This window comes from Notechis scutatus, chromosome 1 (assembly GCF_049901735.1).
Source record: "Notechis scutatus isolate UNSWTSFEM ecotype Mainland chromosome 1, rNotScu1.2, whole genome shotgun sequence".
Taxonomy (NCBI): Eukaryota; Metazoa; Chordata; class Lepidosauria; order Squamata; family Elapidae; genus Notechis; species Notechis scutatus.
Genome location: NC_142009.1, coordinates 10,113,040 through 10,134,551, shown reverse-complemented (window position 1 = coordinate 10,134,551; position 21,512 = coordinate 10,113,040). Strand labels below are relative to the sequence as shown.

Below are 21,512 nucleotides of genomic sequence, written 5' to 3'. Positions count from 1 at the left end.
AATGCTATAGGGTTTCCTGTCTGAGCAGGGGGTTGGACTAGAAGATCTCCAAAGTCCCTTCCAACTCTGTTATTCTATTTTGTTCTATTCTATTCTATTCTATTCTATTCTATTCTATTCTATTCTATTCTATTCTATTCTATTCTATTTCAACATCCTTTCTTTCTTGCTCTTATCAAGCATCAGCTTCAGTTTGCTATTGAATGTCTCAGTGTCTTCTACCATTGCGTTTCTGGTAGTGGGGTAGACTTTAATGTTTATTGGTTGATTATGTACCATTGAGTCATTTTTAGCCACATAGATAGATTTTTTTCCATGATGATCAGTTCCTAGTGTGATCCTTCCAATGGTACATCCATTGCCACTGCAACTGAGTCCCTCCACCTTGCAGCTGGTCCGCCTCTTCTTCCTTTCCGTCCACCTTTCCCAGCATTAGAGTTTTCTCCAGAGAGCTGCATCTTCAGACAGTGTGTCCAAAGTAGGATAATTTGAGTCTGCTTATCTATTCTCATGGGTCGATTTGTTTGATTGGTTTGTCTTCTTGGCTATCTATCTACAGTATTTTCAGGAGTCTTCTCCAATGTCCAATGTTGGACTTTCTCCAACACCAAATGTTGGAGTCTTCTCCTGTCAGCTTGGAAGCCATTTTTCTTTGAGGCTTCTGAGGCTGCCACATTCACTGCCTGGGAATTTGGGAGGAGGACTTCAAGGAGCGGTGGAACATTAGCCACAAAAACATTCCTTTCTCAGAGAGTCAAGGACGTGTTATTTGGCACCTGGAGGGGAGGGCCTGGGGATAGTCTCCAGTTGGAACGAAGTAATGATTGGACCCATGTGATGAACTATTGGGTGCAGGGGTTGGATTTTGGATTCTCTTTGGGCTAAGGAAAACCCGGAAATCTCAGATTCGGGTTTTTCCTGATATCTGCCAATATGATATCTCTAATAAAATGGATCTTTGAGAAGATGACAGTCTCAGAGTCTTTTAATTTGGAGGTTGTTACTTGGAATGCTGACATCTCCAACACTACATATTCACTGGGTATCTGTTGTTTTCAAACTTGTATTGGGTTTTAGACAAGCCTATATATTAATGCTACACCACAGAAGGTGAAGGTGACCGCAGGACATTCTTCTCTTGGGTTTACCCATCACAAGGTCTAACCTGTGAAGGGAACTGTCCCTTTTTTGCAGTGAAGAATGCTCTCTGCAGATAGTGCAGCAAACACATTTGTGTATTTTATTTCGAAGAATGTGTTCCTGGCTACTGTTGCTTCAACAGTATATGTAGTATGCCTTTGTTCTTGGTCTGTTTCTCTGGAAAATGAGGGTTGGACTTTTTAGCAAAGCTATTGTGCCAGCCGTTATGCTAGTAAGCAAGTCTCTACACTTTATACTTCAGAGAAGAGAATTAGAATTAGAACAGAAGTAGAGCAGAGTAGAATTAAAATTAGAAGTAGAATACAGCAGAGTAGTATTAGAATAGTGGAATTAGAGTAGAACACAGTAGAATTAGAATTAGAACAGAACAGAGTAGAGTAGAATAGAATAGAATAGAATAGAATAGAATAGAATAGAATAGAATAGAATAGAAGCAGAACAGTGCAGGAATAGAATGGAATGGAGTGGAGTGGAATGAAGAGGAGAGGAAAGAAGAGGAGAGGAGAGGAGAGGAAGAAGGGGAAAGCATGGGAAGGAAAGGGAGAAGAATAAAGGGAAGGGAAAGAAAGAAGAGAATAAGGAGAGGAGAAGAGAGAAGAGAAGCGTTTATTTGGCCAAGTGTGATTAGACACACAACAAATTTGTTTCCGGTACAGAAGCACTCAGAAATAAATAAATAAATAAATAAATAAATAAATAAATAAATAAATAAATAAATAATAATAATAATAAATAATAATACAAAAAGTGCAGCTAGTAGAAGGAGGGAATAAGAGTTCATAAAAGGATAAATTATACTACACGCACAGTCTATGGGTTAATATACATACACATCAGACAAAACTTAGTAGTCGTGCTTTGTCAGCTGCGAGAATTAGGTATGCAGCAGAGTGATGACCCAAGGGAAGAAACTGTACCCAGGGTCTAGTTTGTCTTGACACACAATGTCCTATAGCGCCATCCCAAGGAGAAGAGTTGAAACAGTTTATATCCAGGATGTGAGGAATCTCCAGGTATCTCCTCAGCCCTTCTAACTCTAAGCAGAAATTGCTTAGCCCTTCCAGAAACTGGGTTCACCCCTTGGGTTTTCCATCCCTGTTCGTTCTAGTACCGGACTATCACTGTAACTTAGCGGCCATGGCGTGGGCTGGTTTTGTGTTTTAATTACAGTCTATATAATTACTTCCCAGCATGTTGAAGTAATAGAGAGTTGCTTCAGCAGGCTTCCAATTTCCTCATCTCATTAGGCTTTTAACACGATTATTAGTATAATAACCAGCTATGATGATTTTCTCATGTAGCTTTTTGCATTCTCCAATTTGCAGGGTGTCTTGATTGGTTAATTTAGGCGAATTATTCTGATTGTCTTGATGATGGTTGGTTGATTAGAACACAGCAGGGGCATAATTCCTTCATCTAGGAAATCGGGTTTTTCTTTTTCTTTTTTTTTTCCTTTTCCTTTTTTGGATTTTGGTATGAAAACTCTGAGGATGTGTTTACCTCTGCGTCTTTCCCTTTGCATTTGCCCACGCACGTTTAATTGGATATTTGCCTGAAAGTGCTAGACTGAAGAGCTGAAAAGAAAAGATGGGGGGTGGGGGGAGAGCAATCGGTTTAGTGACAGTATCCTGACAAATGCAGCAAGGAAGAAAAAAAAAGAATAGCTTTGAGCAGCATTCGAAGAGCCAAAAGACAAGGAAAAGTTTAGGAATGTGATGAAGAACTAGAAAATATTTCTGGCGTTCATCTTTGGATTCAGTCATGGTGGCTGGTCCAACATTGAGAAGGTCCTTGATTAGGATACAATAAACAGAATAATAGAGTTGGAAGGGACCTTGGAGGTCTTCTAGTCCAACCCCCCCTGCTCAGGTAGGAGACCTTATACCATTCCAGACAAGTGGGTGTCCAATCTCTTGAAGAACCTACAACTTCTGGAGGCAAGCTATTCCATTGGTTAATTATTCTCACTGTTAGGAAGTTTATTGGGTTGGTTTTCTCCTTGATTAATTTCCATCCATTGCTACTCATTCTGCTTTCAGGTGCTTTGGAGAATAGGTTAAACTCACCCCTTAGATATTGGAACACCGCTATCTTATAGCAGTAGCTCTTTGACTTATATACTGCTTTATAGTGCTTTGCAGCCCTCTCTAAGCGGCTTACAGAGTCAGCATATTGTCCCCAAAAATCTGGGTCCTCATTTTACCCACCTCGGAAGGATGGACGGCGGAGTCAACCTTGAGCCTGGTGAGATCTGAACTGCCAAATTGCAGTCAGCCGGCAGTCAGCAGAAGTAGCCTGCAATACTGCACTCTAACCACTGTGCCACCAGGGTTCTTATGTCCCCTAGTCCTTCTTTTCACTCGACTAGACGTACCCAATTCCTGCAACCATTCTTTATAAGTTTTAGCCTCCAGCCCCTCTTTTCTGCACTCTTTCCAGAGTCTCAACATCTTTTTTATTATATGGTGACTAAAACTGTGTCCAGTATTCTGTGTGGTCTTAACTAAATGTTTATGTTAAATTAAATGTTTAGTAAATGCTATCCCCTCAAAAGGAAGCAGGGCTGCTAAAGAGCATCCGGATGAGCCAGGAACTATGACAGGGGAAACAATCTAATTATTTACAGAGCAAGCAGAGTCACACAGGAACCAGTATTGAACATTCTGCCAACCTTTGAAAGATGCCCATCAGTTTACATTTATCCAGTTTTGCAAGAGCAAATAAAATGAACACCTAGAGGCAAACCAAGTCATACCCAAAAGCTAACATGGATTTGTCAAAAACAGATCAGACAAATCTTATTGCATTCTTCAACAAAGTGACAAAATTAGTGGACCAGAAGAATGCTGTGGATATAATTTACTTGGACTTCAGTAAGGCATTTGATAAAGTAGACCACAACCTACTACTTGATAAGATAGAAAAATGTGGGTTAGACAGCCTAATCACCAGATGGATTCATAACTGGCTGACCAACTGCACTCAGCGTTAGTCCTCAATGGAACTGCTTTGTTAATGCTAAATTCAGTCCCTATTTGGGCATCTGAAATGCAATTTACCTCCTTTGGACTTAAAATTTCCCCCCTGAATATTGTGATTAGATTTCTTTTGGCTATATTCTTTTGGTATTATATCTTGCTCCTGCTCAAAAAAAAAACTTTCAGGGCATCTTAAAATTAAAAAAGAAAAATCCACTTTAAAAAGAATGAGAGGGATTATTCAGTGTTTTCAGTAAATAGCGTAACTTTGGAATGGGGAGTAAGTTAAATGGAGTAGTGTAAATTGCTTTAAAATATCAACATGAGATTAATGAGCAATAATAATTTCCCATATTAATTTTACTTTCTTTTCCAGAGGGAATTCCCCAAATTCTTCACATTCCGTGCCAGGGATAAGGTAAGGGTTAATGTTTTTTATTAATGTTTATTAATGTATTTATTAAGACAGTGAAAGCAATATTTTTGAACAGTTGCTAATTGAATGGTCGTAAGTTGAGGACCACCTGCATAACAGAATAACAGAGTTGTAGAAGGTGCCTAATTCAACTCCCTGTCCAGTCTCTTCTTTAAAACCTCCAGTGATGAAAAAAAACCAAAATTTCTGGTGGCAAGCTTTTCCACTGGTTAATTGTTCTCCCTGTCAGGAAGTTCCTCCTTAATTCCTTGTAGCTTCTCTCCTTGATTAGTTTCCATCCATTCTTTCTTGTCATTTCCCTCTGGTTGCTTTTCAGGACAGGTTGATCCCTTCTTCTTTGTGGCAGCCCCTTGGGTAAATAAATAGATAAGTAAACTAGATAAATGACCCTGCATTTATTTATTTAGGTTATTTTAATGCCACTCTTTCCTGAAGGCTTAATATTGGATGAGAAACCTCAGCGAACGCCATGTTGTCTCTCCTCAGTTGGGTAAAATGCGTTTGCTTCCTTCCCAGTTCGAAGAAGACAGAATCTACCGCCACTTGGAACCGGCTCTGGCATTCCAGCTGGAGCTCAACCGAATGCGCAACTTTGACCTCACCGCCATCCCATGTGCCAATCACAAGATGCACCTCTATCTGGGGGCAGCGAAGGTTGAGGCAGGAGCGGAGGTCACCGATTACCGATTCTTTGTCCGAGCGATCATCCGCCATTCGGACTTGGTGACTAAGGTGGGGCTTCATTTATTTGTGGTCCTGTGGTGGGATTATGAATGGGTCCTGGAATTGGGAGGGGGAAAGATAACATCACGGTAGGGTTTCTTGAGTTAAAAAAGAGCCAATGAAGAGATCTTAAGACCTTCTGGCTGCGGAATGGGACAACTTGACGCAACCATCTTGGGTAGGCAACTCGCCACAGCCGCCTTGCTGGCGGCCAACTCACCATGGTCAACTCGCGTGGCCAACTTGCCATGTGACAGCTGGCCGCAAGACAGTTTAATAATTTAATTTAATTAAAATATTATTATTTTTTAATTTTTGTCAATCACATTTCATTCTGTCCTTCCTTTTGCATCAATGGAGATTCTCAGTCATCCAGATCATAGTTGTTTCCAAGGTGCTTTTTTTCAGGAGGCAAGTGGGCTTTCTTGGTTTTTTTTCCTTTTGAAGACATTTCACTTCTCATCCAAGAAGCTTCTTCAGCTCTGACTGGATGGTGGGGAATGGAAGGATTTATATTCCTTGAAGACAGATGGTCATTTACATCCTTTCAGAGAGCCATTGAGGCCACTTGGAGGTCTGTCTGCGTCCTCAGGTTCACCTGAGTAGTGAAAAAGGGTGTGGAGTCTTCTTAGAACTTGCTGAAAGGACCGTGTTGTGGAATTGTGCTTTCTGCCTTATGTCCCTTCCTTGTTGAAGACAGGCGCAGGCTGTTGGGGATGAGCCTGTGTTGTCTGCATCTCAAACTGAAGCACAAATGGCTCCTGACTCTAAAAGAATGCAAATGACCAGCTGCGCCCTCATCTTAACGACCTCAGAAGGATGGAAGGCTGAGTCAACCTTGAGCCGGCCAGGATCGAACTGCCGAACTGTAGACAGCCGGCAGTCAGCGGATGTAGCCTGCAGTACTGCATTCTAACCACTGCGCCACCACGACTCTTAACTTTTGGTAACTCTACTCCGAGTGACACATAACCCCAAAGAAGATCAGGAGCTGAATAGAACTGAACACAGATAGTCCTCGACTTGCAACAGTTCATTTAGTGGCTGTTTGAAATGACAATGGCACTGAAAGATAGTAATCAATGACCATTTTTCAGGATCTTGGGGGCAATAGGCTGACTCTGTAAACTGCTTAGAGAGGCCTGTAAAAGCACCGTGAAGCAGTATATAAGTCTGAGGCAGTGGTGGCTAACCTTTTTAGGCTCCTGTGCTGAAAATTGTGTGCGTGCTCGCATGCCAGCACCCAGAAGGCAGTGCGCGAAGGGCCCCCACGCCTCCTGTACATGCACGCGTGATCTCCCCGTGTGCTGCGTATCTCTGCGCATGAACATGCGTGTCCCGCCCCCCCGCGCATGCGCACGAGATACCTGACAATCAGCTGTTGGGTGGGCAGCGCCCACGCATGCGCAGTGGGGCTCTTCTGGGCAACCTCTCGCGTATCAGCAGAAGTGGCTCTGCATGCCACTTCCATCATGCGTGCCATAGGTTCATGGGTCTAAGGGCTGTTGCTATTGCTAACTTATCAGTTTATTTTTCCAGGAAGCGTCGTTTGAATACCTACAGAATGAGGGGGAGCGCTTGCTTTTAGAAGCCATGGACGAGCTGGAAGTAGCTTTCAACAACACAAATGTGCGCACCGACTGCAACCACATTTTCCTCAACTTCGTCCCTACCGTTATTATGGATCCTTCAAAGGTAGGTTGCCCTCCTGTCCCTGACCCTCGCCCTCTCTGCTTAGGCAATGTCGAAAAATGTAGTGCAGTTGTTATGCCAAAAGAGCTGCAAAACAAGGCAGGAATCTTTTTTTTAAAAAAATATACTATTTATATCCTGCCTTTATTATTTTTATAAACAAGTCACCCAGTCAAACTTTCATGCCTAAGGTGGGACTAGAACTCACCATCTCCTGATGATTGGCTCAAAGTCACCCAGTTGGCCTTCATGACTAAAGTGGAACTAGAACTCACAGTCTCCTGGTGATTGGCCTAAAATCACCCAGCTGGCTTTCATGCCTAACAAGGGACTAGAACTCACAGTCTCCTGGTGATTGGCCCAAAGTCACCCAGCTGGCCTTCATGCCTAAGGTGGGATTAGAACTCACAATCTTCTGATGATTGGCTCAAAGTCACCCAGCCAACTTTCATGCCTAAGGCGGGACTAGAACCCACATCTTCTTGTGATTGGGCCAAAGTCACCAACCGACTTGCATGCCTAAGGCGGGACTAGAACTCATTTTTTCCGGCGATTGGCCCAGAACCACCAGGCAGGATTAGAATTCACAGTTTCCCAATTTCTAGCCTGGTGTTTTAACCATTAGACCAAACTTGCTTTCTTCATCTTCCTAATGAAAACGAGAAGAGAGGAGACATTCTCGTTTCTTGCCCTGTTACTGTAATTCATTTCATTTAAGAAGGGGGGCTTGAGGCTGCTTCATTCCTATTCCACCATTTATATTTGCTTTGGTGCCGTACCTCTTCGAGGGTGAGAAACTGGTTTATTTTAACAAAATTCATTATCTGGGTTGTAGGGAGCCTTTTCATGTGAAGAGTGGGACTCACCCTCCCCAATAAATCTATATATATATAAAAGCAAAATACCACTCACACATCATCACAAAATCTCTACAACTGTAAAGCCTACAAACTTGACATTTGGCACGTATGTTCCTCTTGGCTTCTAGGTGCTCATAAGAGAGGATTTTTTGAAATCACCATCAGAGCATTAGTACTTCGTATATTATTATTAACACGCTCTGATACTAAGGAGTTCTACTCCCCCTCCCTACCTGAGTTTCCGTTTTAGTTTCACAGCACCAACCAGCTTTGGTACAGAACAGTTGAACTAAGCCATGCCCAGGCTCCTTGCTGTCTCCTCCTTCCTCACATAGCAAATACTGTTTCAGTTTCCAAACAGGCCTCAACTCTCTCACACACTGACAAGCGCTAGCCAGATGAATACTGATGGATGCTGGTAGGCAGAGGCAGAATTCCCCCACCCCCTTATTTTCCTCCCCAAAAACTAAGCCCAACCACATAGTTTTGTAGCGAAGCACGGGTATCCAGCTAGTAAAATAAATAAATAAACAAACAAACAAACAAAACAAACAAATAAATAATCTAACAATTGCACTTCCAATTGGATTTGCCACTTTCTCGATGCTGCGGAAAGAGTTTCTTTAGAAGGTCCTTGGGAACAGAGGCCACCTCTGACTTTCTGAGAGAACACAAGCTCTGCCTTCCAACTGCCTTGTTTTTTTAATATGCACTATTTACCAAACAGCAGTATATTTTGAAAGTTTAATAAAATGGCAGAATAACCTGCCTCCGAGCGGTAATCCTCGTGTTGATTTAAGGTGCTCCAGCAGCAGCGAAACACAGGGCACGAGGGCTGTTTTTTGCAGATGCAATTTTGCCATTAATGTTTCTCTCCCCATTAACGTATCAAAGGATTGGGTGAACGGGGAAATGGATTGGTACGAAATCCTCCCAAGGCAACACATTCTCCCATTCCCTCTTCTGCCTCTACACGTAACACACAACACACACAATTACCCACACTCTTACACTGAAAATCAAGACGCCTAGTTACAATTGTGGAACCAAATGCAGGAACACCCCCCCTCCCCAAAAAGAATAATCAAGTCTCATTGAAGTATTTATTTATTTAACAGTGTGCAATGGAAAAGTTTCCTCCAGCAAATGATAGGAGGGACTCCTGAAACCAGCTTGGTTGAGTGCTTAGAGCACCAGTCTAGAAACCAGGAGGCACTGAATTCTAGTTCTGCCTTTGCCACGAAAGCTGGTTGGATGACTTTGGGCCAATCGCCAGGAGACTGAGCGTTCTAGTCCCGCCTTAGGCATGCAAGGCGCTGGGTGACTTTGGGCTACTCTCTCAGCCCAACTGACTTCAGAGTATTGTTGCTTTGGGGAAAATAGGAGGGGGAAGGAATAGCAGATATGTTTGTCGCCTTAAGTTGTTTATAAAAAAAACAAAATAATAAAGGCAATGTGTGTGTGTGTGTGTGTGTGTATCGTGTTTCCCCGAAAAAAAGACCCTGTCTTATATTTTTTCCCCCACCAAAAAAGGCACCAGGTCTCATTTTCAGTCATCCACTGACTAACCTCATTTGCGTGCGTCGCCCCCGCCCTCCTTTTCGTTGTCAGAGGCCTTCAGGAACTTCTTCTGCGACTGGCAAGGTTTTCCTGAAGGCCTCTGCAGCTGATAGTAGAGCTCTGGATCGATCCAGAGGCCTTTCAGGAAAGCTTTGCCAGCCTTGCCGGCTGCAGAAGAAATGAGCCAGCAAGGCAGGTGTTGGGGTCTGTCCAAAGGTAAATAGGCTTCACCCCCATCCCTACCCTAGCTTCATTTTTACCCATGCACTCTGGGGTGGGCGGGATCTTAATTAGAGCTTATATTGGGCGCACATGCAAAAATTAAGCTAGGGTTTAATTTTAGGGTAGGTCGTATTTTCGGGAAAACTATATATTTTAGATATATATAATAAATTCAAAAGGAGGCACTGATATTTATACATTTCAAGAAATGAGAAAAAAACAAAACACACATAGGCGTAGCTAACAGATTTTCTGAGCATAAATATTCATAATTAGCAAACCTTACTTCCCTGTCCTTCTACCTTTACTGTCTTTAAGAAAGGATTATTGTGAGGGGTCCTTGGTGCGCTCTGAGCTTGATGGTTTTCTTGCAGACATTTCATTACCAAGCTAAGTAACATCATCCGTGCTAGGTGGATAGTGAAACATGTGCAAGAAAATAACTAAGCTCAGAGAGTGCTAAGGTCCGTCCCCTCATTTCAATCTTAAACTACAAATATTCTCTCCTGAAAGAATTATTGTCTTAATAAAAAAGAAACTGGTACTGTTGCCATAGAAGTTTTGATAAACTTACTGAGAACCAAGCGCTTCAAAGTTGCCTCAATGACCACACATACTTTCTCTGCTTCTGTTTATTTGTTTTCCTCACACAACCTCACCTTAGTGCAAGATTCTAGATTAAAGCCTCTGCAACAGCCTCTGGCTGCACACTCGTAAGTGAAAAGGACCACACCATCTCTCTCTGGGTCACTGGTTCCATTGTCAAAAACTGCTTTTATTCTTGGAGAGCTGCTTCTCACGTTCAATGGGAATTTGCCTCTCTGTCATTTAAATCAGGGGTCTCTCCAACTTTAGCAACTTTAAGACACATGGACTTCAACTCCCAGAATTCCTCAGCCAGCCATTCTGTCTCAGGAATTCTGGGAGCTGAAGTCCAGAAGTCTTAAAAGTTGGCTGAAGTTGGAGAGACTCTTGATTTAAATTCAGTGATCCATATCCCATTAGGGGACTGGAGGCTAAAACATATGAAGAACGGTTGCTGGAACTGGGTATGTCTAGTTTGATGAAAAGAAGGACTAGGGGAGACAGGATAGCAGTGTTCCAATATCTCAGGGGCTGCCCCAAAGAAGAGGGAGTCAAGCTATTCTCCAAAGCACCTGAAGGCAGGACAAGAAGCAATGGATGGAAACTAATCAAGAAGAGAAGCAACCTAGAACTAAGGAGACATTTCCTGACAGATTAGAACAATTAATCAGTGGAACGACTTGCCTCCAGAAGTTGCAAATGCTCCAACACTGGAAGTTTTTAAAAAGAGATTGGATAACTATTTGTCTGAAATGGTATAGGGTTTCCTGCCTGAGCAGGGGGTTGGACTAGAAGACCTCCAAGGTCCCTTCCAACTCTGTGATTCTATTCTATTCTATTCTATTCTATTCTATTCTATTCTATTCTATTCTATTCTATTCTATTCTATTCTATTCTATTCTATTCTATTCTATTCTGTGCTGTTCTATTCTATTCTGTGCTGTTCTATTCTATTCTATTCTATTCTATTCTATTCTATTCTATTCTATTCTATTCATTCCATTCCATTCCATTCCATTCCATTCCATTCCATTCCATTCTATTCTATAACCTCAGCTCCAGGAGAGGTTTTGATTTTCCGGTTGAATGGCCTTGCAAGCTTTGCGTGGTGTATCCTCAAATTCTCATGTCTCACTCACTCTGTTTTTGTCCCCTAGATCGAGGAATCTGTTCGGAGCATGGTTATGCGCTACGGGAGCCGTCTGTGGAAACTGCGAGTCTTGCAAGCTGAGCTGAAGATTAACATTCAGCTCGCACCCAGCGGCAAGGCTATTCCAATCCGGCTCTTCTTGACCAACGAGTCTGGCTATTACCTTGACATAAGCCTGTATAAAGAAGTGACGGACTCCAGAACTTCCCAAGTATGTCTCCATCACATGAACTTAGTTTACTTAATTTACTTCATTGTCATTGCACCTCGTGCAACGAAATTAAATACCATCTTCAGTGCACATCATGACCATGAAAATAAACACAAACACACATCCTTCACACTCCACACATTGAATTGAAACCCCCCCCCCCCGACACCACACCAACACTGCACTATACAGTAGAATTCAACAGAGCTACTGCCCTGGGATAGAAGCTGTTTTTCAGCCTATTTGTCCTTGTTTTTATTGTCCTGTACTGTCTGCCAGATGGTAATAGTTCAAAAAAAGGATGCCCAGGATGAGATGGATCTTTGACAATGTTCTGAACTTCCTTAAGGCAGCGGGAGCTATAAAGCTCTTCCAAAGAGGGGAGAGGGCAACCAATGATCTTCTGTGCAATGACATTAACCCTCTGGAGTGCTTTCCTATCTGCCACTGTGCAATTGGCAAACCATACAGAGGTGCAGTATGTTAAAATGCTCTCTATGGTGCAGCGGTAGAAGGTCACCAGCAGTTTTTCATTCAGTTGTTGTATTCTGAGAAGTCTCAGGTAGTATAATCTCTGCTGGGCCCTTTTGACCAGGGCTGCAATATGAGCACCCCAGGTCAGTTCCTCTTTTAGGGTAACACCCAGAAACTTAAAACTGGCCACTTGCTCCTCTCGGTCTCCATTGATAAGCAAGGGCTGGATGTGTGATCCGTTCCTTCTATAGTCCACTATAAGCTCCTTGTTCTTATAGATTTCACTTAATGCAGGATTTTCATTGGAAAACTGTTTCTCTTTGGCTTATGGCCTCCTCATCTCTGATCCTTAGCTCCTGTTTCAATATAATAGTGCTAGACTTACAACCATTTGTTCATGACTGTTTGAAGGTGCTGAAAAACATAATTTAGGACCATTTTTTTCATACAACCGTTGTAGCATCCCCATGGTCACATGATCAAAATTCAGACGCTTGGCAACTGACTCATATTTATGATGGTTGCGGTGTCCTGGGATCAAGCAATTCTCTTTTACGACCTTCTGATAAGCTGAGTCAATGGGGGAAGCCAGATTCACTTAATAACCGTATTACTAACTTAGCAACAGCAGGGATTCACTTAACAACGGTGGCAAGAAAGGTCGTAAAATGGGGCAAGACTCACTTAACCACTGTCTTGCTTAGCAGATGGAAATTTGGGGCTCAATTGTTCAAGGGTAGTCCTCGACTTACAACAGTTTGCTTAGCGACTGTTCGAAGTTGCAAACAGCATTGAAAAACATAACTTATGACCATTTTTCTCACTTGTGACCGTACATGATTGACATTTAGATGCTTGGCATCTGACTCAATTTATGACGGTTGCAGTGTGCCGGGGTCAAGCGATCCCCTTTTGTAACCGTCTGATGAACAAAGTCCATGGGAAAACCAGATTCCCTTAACGACCGTCTTACTTATTTAACAACTGCAATGATTCACTTGACAAAATGTGGCGAGAAAAGTCGTAAAATGGGGCAAAACCCACTTAATAAATTTCTCACCTGTCAACATAAATGATGGGCTCAGTTGTGGTTAAGTCGAGGACTTAAAAGCTGCAGTCATTCGTTTAGTGATTATTTGGAAGGACTGGAAAAAAAGTGCCTTATTTATATATTAAATTCATATGCCACCCGTTCCCCTTTGAAGCAATGCCTGGTGGCTTAAAAGATGATAAAAATGATGAAATGACAGCCGATCCTTTGCAGCATCCCCATGGATATGACTGTCACAGCAGCCCCAGGGCAACTGACTTGTATTTACTGTGTTGTAGCATCCCAGGATCATATGATTGCTATTTATGACCTTCCCAGCTGGCTTCTGACAAACACAAAGTCAATGTGGGAAGCTAGGTTTGCTTAACAACCACATGATTCACTTGGCAACTGCAGGAAATTGCTTAACAACTCTGCCCAAAAAAAAGGTCATAACATTGGGTGCGACTCACTTAGCTTTTCAGTGGAAATTCTGGGCCAAGTTGTAAATTGAGGACTACCTATATTGTCTCTTAGCTGCTTTCCTGATCTGTTGGAATACAGTTTCCAGGATTCTCGGCTAACCGAAGGCTTAAAGCTTGTCAAAAGCCTTTCTGGACGTAGACCATATCTGAATCGAGATTGAAGGATTTAATAAAATCATCACGACGATTTGATTTAATCCTGGATGTACATTCTCTTCTTTTTAGATTATGTTCCAGGCTTATGGCGATAAGCAAGGGCCCCTACACGGGATGCTGATCAATACTCCGTATGTAACAAAGGACTTACTCCAGTCGAAGAGATTCCAGGCCCAATCCCTGGGAACAACCTACGTGTATGATATTCCTGAAATGTTTCGGCAGGTAAGGACTGTGGAAGGTGTCCCAAAGGTGCTTTTTTCAAGAGGCAACTGGACTTTCTGTTTTTTTTTTTCTTTGAAGACGTTTCGCTTCTCATCCAAGAAGCTTCTTCAATTACGAAACACAGCAGCAGGTTTCGGAGGAGAGGCTACCCGTGGCCCCCCCAAAGACTTTTTTTAGTTCGTGCTTTCTACTTTAATCTAGGTTGATAGAAAACAAACCACGATATGCAACACATGTTTGATTTTATCCCAAGTTCAGCACACAGGATCTTAGTTTCTTGTTACATGTCCACCAAGCCCCAAAGATCAGCATGTTTCGAAAAAGAACGAAAAGGCTAAAAAATAATCACCCCCCCTTTCTGATTCTTATAGTCTTTGATCAAATTATGGGACTTTATGAAGGAATTTGCGATTCTTCCTGCTCCTCCTTTGCCTTCTGATTTGCTGACATATACGGAGCTTGTCCTGGATGACCAAGGCCAGTTGGTACAGATGAACAGGCTTCCTGGAGGGAATGAGGCAAGTCTGTCTATTTGGTTTATTACCTGCTATTTTTATAGAAATCTCAATCTCTCCCACGCTCCCTTCTCTTCTCCTCTCTCCCTCTTTTCTCCTTCTTACTCTCCCTCTCTTTTCTTCTCTCTCCCCCTCTTCTCTCCTTCCCTCTTCCTCTTTCTCTCTCTCTCTCTCCCTCCCATTTTCTCTCCCCATCTTCCCACCCACTACCTATCTTTCTCTTCCTCTCCATCCCTCTCTCTTTTCCTCCTTCTTTTTCCTACTCTCTTTTTCTTTCCCTCTCTCCCTTGCTCCCTCTTGCTCTCTTTCTCTCCCTCTCCCTCCCCCCCTCTCTCTCTTCCTCTCTTTCCCTCCTTCTCTTTCTCGTTCCATCTTACTACCTCCTTCCCTCTCTCTTTCTCCCTCCCTCCTCCTTTCTCTCTCTCCCTTCCTCTTCCTCCCTCCCTGTCTCAGCAACCGTTTCCTTTCGCTGACATATTCAAAGTACGGTTGAGGTTTTGTTTTGTTTTTTAAGCAATAAAAATACTTGGCATCTCAAGGGGTGTTTTTTCAAAAATAAATAAATAAATCCAAATTTTGAATCTTCTGTCCATCCTCCTAATATCAAAGACATGAAGCTCTGAGGAATCCTTGGTGCTCTCTGAGCTTGGCTGTTTGCTTGCAGACATTTCACTACCCACCTAAGGAAGACCATCAGTGCTAGTGAGTGTCGGATTTAGTGCCTGTTCATATACAGGAGCCTGTCCTGCCAGTGTTGGTGGGGGTCTAGTTTTCCGCTTGATTGTTTGTTTGCTTTTTTACTCATGTACACTGATGATGTTACATAGTTCGGGTAATGAAACGTCTGCAAGAAAACAACCAAGCTCAGAGAGCACCAAGGACCGCCCCCATTTCAACCCTGAGCTACAAATATCCTCTTCTACTGGAATAATAAGCCATGTTCTGATACAGACTATCAGATGTCTTCTTATCTGTGTGAACCTGGAATGGTTGTTTGGAAAACAGAAAAGACCCAACTTCATTCTTTATTTTCACTCTGGGCTGGGCTTACAGATAAAAAAAAAATATGAGAATAGGGCTTAGCTTAGATCGGTGTTTTTCAAACGTAGCAATTGTGGGACATATGGACTCAACTGTCAGAATCCGCCAACCAGCATATTATTGTAGTTGGTCACATAATCAGATATTTAGACCGGATTTGGGCATTTTTGTCCACCTATCAAGTTATCCCCAAGGATACGCAGATATGGTTGTTTGATGGTGTTCAATAAAATTAACAGTGTTTCTTCTGTGTGGTGGCGCAGTGGTTAGAATGCAGTATTGCAGGCTGACTGCCCGCTGTCAAGAGTTCGATCCTGATTGGCTCAAGGTTGACTCAGGCCTTCTGTCCTTTCGAGGTTGGTAAAATGAGGAGCCAGATTGCTGGGGGCAATATGCTGACTCTGTAGACCACTTAGAGAGAACTCTAAAGCACTACGAAGGGGTTTATAAGTCTAGGTGCTGTTGATATTTATTTAAAGGGTGTTATTATGGCCTTCCACTCCAAAAGTCTCGGGGTGTGTGTGTGTGCTTAACAACATCAAATTGCACAATTACAGGTTTGGTACACTTTGGCTATGGATTGTCCGGCATTAAAAGATGATATCCACAGGTGATATCCAATTAAATTGATTTATTGCTAAACAGCCTATGTACAGGAATCTTCTCAACTAATAGCACCTGCTAGGAATTAAATAAGGGTCCCCATAGAATTCAAGGGAGGTTGGACTGAGCTCACTCGTGTCTACAGAGGGATTCTAGGCGGATTCCTCTTTTAACTCTTTTCCCAGGGTCTGCTACTCTTTCCCCTACAGCAGTGATCCCCAACCTTTTTTACGCCGCGGCCCGGTACCGGCATCAGCTGGGCACCGCGGCCGGTACCGGCATCAGCTGGGCGCCGCCATCTTTTTGATGAAAAGTGCTTCGGTGACCTCACCGGAGCACTTTTCATCAAAATGCGGCATCTGCTCGATGAGCTTTTCCGGGTAGAAATGGCTTTCTGCCCAGAAAAGCTCACCGGGCTAAGCGCCGCCATCTTTTTGATGAAAACGTGCTTCGGTGAGCTTTCTACCCGGAAAAACTCACCGGAAGCGCTGGCGCCGCCATCTTTTTGATGAAACGTGCTTCCGGTGAGCTTTCTACCGGAAAAGCTCACCGGAAGTGCTGGCGCCGCCATCTTTTTGATGAAAGCGTGCTTCCGGTGAGCTTTCTACCGGAAAAGCTCACCGGAGCACTTTTTCATCAAAAAATGATGGCCTTAAGCAAGCTCAGCGACCCGGTAGGACTTGTTCCGCGGACCGGGACAGTCCGCAGAACCGGTGGTTGGGGACCCCTGCCCTACAGGACTGTGTTATATGGTAATTTATATTGTTTTTATACCTAGTTTTTTTTGTATTGCATTTATTTTTTATATTGTTTTCCCGGAATTGTACTAAAAAAAGACCCCATCGTTACGTTTCAAGTTGTGCTTGGTGTGATCGAACACCACTGTATGGATTACTGGACTTGGTGTATGTGAAATGAATTGGATGACTTGAAATAACTGTATAAATATTTACTACAATTACATTTTGTTGGTTGATTGGATGAATCATGCAAAGAATCGCTTTACTGGAACACTTTGTAAAGGAAAATTGGTGAGAGGTTACACAGATAGTCCTTGACTTATGGCTGTTAATGAGCCTGCAACTCCAGTTGTATATTGTACTGGTCATTAGTTGTGCTGGTTGTTAATTGAATCACTATGGGGAATCATGTGACCACGCCTTATTTTATCATCTTTTTGGCAGTGGTCATTGAGTGAATGCAGTGATCGTTAAACAGATCAGTTGTTCACAATAGGCATTTATATGCCAGAAACCGGAAGTGAATGCCAGTTTCAGGCAAAAAAATGTCATAAATCACAGCCGTGGGACAGCGGGATGCTGAAAATGACCATAAATGCAGCCTTGGTTGCCAAGTGTCCAAAATGCAACCAGATGTTCACAAGGAGGCCTGGCAATCGGAACTTCAAACCCGGGTCATGAATAGCCTGGAGGAAATCCACAAAGCTTTGAGAAGAGCTTCCTAAGTGACCGGTTGTAAGTCGAGGATTACCTATAATTCAGTGCAAAAAAATAAAATAAAGCCACTAATCAAGGAGAAAAGCAAGCTAGAACTAAGGAGAAATTTCCTGACGGTGAAAACAATTAATCAGTGGAATGACTTCCCTCCAGAAGTTGTGAAAGCTCCAACACTGGGAGTTTTTAAGAAGAGATTGGATATAACCATTTGTCTGAAGTGGTGTAGGGTTTCCTGCCTAAGCAAGGGGGGTTGGACTAGAAGACCTCTAAACTCTGTGATTCTATTCTATTCTATTCTATTCTATTCTATTCTATTCTATTCTATTCTATTCTATTCTATTCTATTCTATTCTATTCTATTCTATTCTATTCTATTCTATTCTATTCCTATTCTATTCTATTTCTATTCCATCCCATCCCATCCCATTTCTATTTCTGCTATTTCTATTTCTATTTCTATTCTAATTTTCTTATGGAAGGGAAGCTGAATTTGTTCCCTGCCATCTCCAGGGAAGACTGGAAAAGATTCCTATCAAAAGCCTAGGAAATTCCTACCAACCAACACACAGGTAGTCCTTGACGTATAATAACCATTCGTTTAGTGGCCATCAAAGTTTAAACGACAGTGAAAAAAATGACTTAGGGCTGTTTTTCACCCTTAGGACCGTTGCAGCATCCCCCTCCATAGTCACATGATCAAAATTCAGATGCTTGGCAACTGGCGTGTGGTTGTGACAGTTGCACACTCACAGGGTCCTGTGTGGCTCAAGGTTAAACTGGGGTCCTTGGTGTTGTCTGAGCTTTGGTGGTTTTCTTGTAGATGTTTCATTACCAAACTAAGTAACATCATCAGTGCCCACTGATTATCATGTTACCTAGTTTGGTTCGTGAAACCATCTGCAAGAAAACCGCCAAAATTCAGTGAGCACCAAGGAACCTTCCATTTTAAATTCCAATACGTGCTTTTAGTAGCCTATTATTCCGGGCAGGATGTAGAATTAATATAAAGCTAGAGGTAGATATTTTTTTAAAGTAGGAGAAATTGGAAGATTTTAAAAGAGGTGTCCTCTAACGCAGCTGGATGGCGAAACCCTTGATAATGTTAACGGTTTCTCCTTGCAAAGCGAGAGAGAGAGCGGCATGCAGGTTTCTCTTTTGCTGGTCTTTGTCTGCCTCTATTTCTCCACCCCACCCCACCCCCGAAATCCACTTCTTAGCTCTCATTTCACATTTGGAGTGGTTGGAGACCAGGGGAGTAGAGAAATTCCCAAGGGACCGAGCTGTGTTTGGGCTGAAATTACTAGCGCGAAGCTCGCTTGGCATGAAAACTGAGTGTTTATTCTGCCAGTATGAATACAAATAGTCTTATTATATGGGACCCTGTACCCGAAGACCAGCCATTCACGCTGGCTGGCTGGCTGGCTCACTGTTTTCCCCAGCACGCACATTTATTTTAACCCCTTCCATCCGACTTGGAGGGAAACCGGCGGCCTCTTGCTTCCCCTGCGTTAATGGCCTTGAATACATCTTTTTTTAAAAAAAAAATCTGCCTGCGTGCAACTACCTTGACTTGCAAGAGTTCCTTTAGTGACCAGTTACAACAGGATTCGGGAAAAGGGGCTTACGGCCGTTTTTCACACTTAACGACCGTCGCAGCATCCTCATGATGGTGTGAGATCAAAATTCAGAGCCTTGACGACGGACTCGTATGGATGATGGTTGCGGCGTCCCGGCGTGACGTGACCGCCTTCTGTGACCTTTGGAACAAGCTGAGTTAATGGGGAAGCCAGATTCACTTAACAACCATTGTTACTTACTTAATCACTTTGGTGGTTCACTTAACAACTGTGGCAAGAAAAAGTCGTAAAATGGGGGCAAAACTCGCTGAACAAATGTTTCACTTGACAGCAGAAATGTTGGCCTCAATCGTGGTCATAAGTCGAGGACTATCTGTAAATAGCAACCTCCTTTCCTTGATGGGGAACCTTAAGTCACCGGGGTGGGCTTCAAAATTTTTAGCAATGGGTTCTCTGCCTGGTTGCTGGGTGGGTGTGGCCTAGTTGGCCTCCTGCACCACAGGGGGAGCGTTTTTACCCTCCCCGGGCTCTGGAGGCTTTGCTTGAGCCTCCGGGAGGGAGAAAATGGCCTCCCCAGGCTCCGGGGGCTCTCTGGAAGCCTGAAACAGGCCCATTTCCGGCCTTCCTGAACTTCCGGGAGGCCGTTTTTCACCCTCCCTGAGCCTCCATGCGCGCCCTGCCCTTACCTGCATCCAAAACAGGCCACGTGGGGACTCCTGGGAGGGGAGGGGTAGGTGGGAGGCTGCCAAGAATGGGATTTGGGCAGGGGTGGGATTCTGCCAGTTCGCAACTATTCACTAGAACCGGTTGTTAACATTCTAAGCAGTTCGGAGAACCGGTTGTTAGAAGAAATTACTGGGCTAATCCTGTAAGGAAGGCAGGAAGGAAACATTCTGGTGTTGCTTACAGAAACTGCCTCTCCATTAACCCTTATTACATTCTTGGCAGGACTAGACTTCCTGTCTCAGGAACGTTTTTTCCCCTTCTTTTGCTGGTACTTTGCTTGTGTGGAGTGACCATTCAAAGTTACAATGGCACTGAAAAAAGTGATATATGACCATTTTTCACACTTACAACTGTTGCAGCATCCCCACAGCCATGAGAGGCCAGGCGAGATGCATGTCTCAATGTGAGTGATGTTGAGTTGGCCACACTCAGCCAATAACAGGACCACCAAGCCATGTCCACCCAGTCACATGACCACCAAACCACACCCACCAACTAAGCCACACCCACAGAACCAGTTGTTAAAAATTTTGAATCCCACCCCTGGATTTGGGGGTTCTCTGAACTGCACAGAATCTTAGCTAGGGACTCTCTTGAACCCCTGGGAACCCCCAGCAGCCCCACCCCTGTAAGTAGCCCACATGGCACCATCCTCCGTGCACACCTGACAGGCATCAACGTATCCTGGAAAGCGGCGGGTTCTGTGGAAAAACAAAACATACAGGTAGTGCTTGACTTATGACCACAATTGAGACATTGCTTGAGAAAAGCAGTTGTTAAGCGAGTCGCGCCTGATTTTATGACATTTTTTTTGCCATGGTTGTTAAGTGAATTGTTGCCATTAAGCAAGCCACGTGGTTGTTAAGCGAATCCAGCTTTTCTCCCCTCCCCCCCCCCAATTGACTTTGCTTGTCAGAAGCTGGCTGAGAAAGTCGTGCATGATATTCGCACGACTCTGGTTGCCAATTATAATTATAGAATTATAAATAGATGCTTATAAATTGTTGCCAAGTGCCCAATTTTTGATTACGAGACTGTGGAGATGCTGCAATGGTTGTAAGTGTGAGGACCCATTGTAATTCCCTTTTTTTCAGTGCCGTTGTAAATGAATAGTCGTAAGGGATAAAACAGAAGCATGGTTACCTTCCTAAAACTTCAGTTGGGACTGGAGCTAAATGATGAATGTGTGGAGAAGGCTGTTGTATGGTTTTTAAAAAACAGGCTAATGGTGGTAGCGATGCAATTGAAGCTCTGTCTGGGTTTTATTTAAATCTGGTGCAAATATGTTGCAGAAATCCCCGGCAGGAAATTGCAGGGAATGGGGTATTCTGAAATGAGTCATGTTGTGTTGGGTGGGTAGCCTCCCCAAGTCAGAAACATTCCACAATACAGAATAGGATAACAGTATAACAGAGTTGGAAGAGACTTTAGAGGTCTTCTAGACCAACCCCCTGCTCAAGCAGGAGACCCTATATACCATTTCAGACAAATGGATCTCCAATTTATTTTTGAAAACATCCAGTGTTGGAGCACCTACAGTTTCAAGTTGTTCCACTGATTAATTGTTCTCACCATTAGGAAAAATTTTTCCTTATTTCTGGGCTTGTTCTCTCCTTGATTAGTTTCCACCCATTGCTTCTTGTCC

General features: G+C 43.2%; 1 protein-coding gene across 5 annotated transcripts in view; it reads left to right on the top strand.

Moving 5' to 3' along the window:
* ACACA (acetyl-CoA carboxylase alpha) overlaps positions 1-21,512 on the top strand; it is a 277,236-nt gene that overhangs the window by 141,395 nt on the left and 114,329 nt on the right. For all 5 annotated transcript variants that reach the window (XM_087956715.1, XM_087956703.1, XM_087956708.1 and 2 more), the window contains 6 exons: positions 4,516-4,557; positions 5,092-5,307; positions 6,838-6,993; positions 11,375-11,578; positions 13,793-13,948; positions 14,320-14,466. In XM_087956715.1, the coding sequence (XP_087812841.1) occupies positions 4,516-4,557; positions 5,092-5,307; positions 6,838-6,993; positions 11,375-11,578; positions 13,793-13,948; positions 14,320-14,466 (921 nt within the window). The remainder of the gene's footprint in view (positions 1-4,515; positions 4,558-5,091; positions 5,308-6,837; positions 6,994-11,374; positions 11,579-13,792; positions 13,949-14,319; positions 14,467-21,512) is intronic.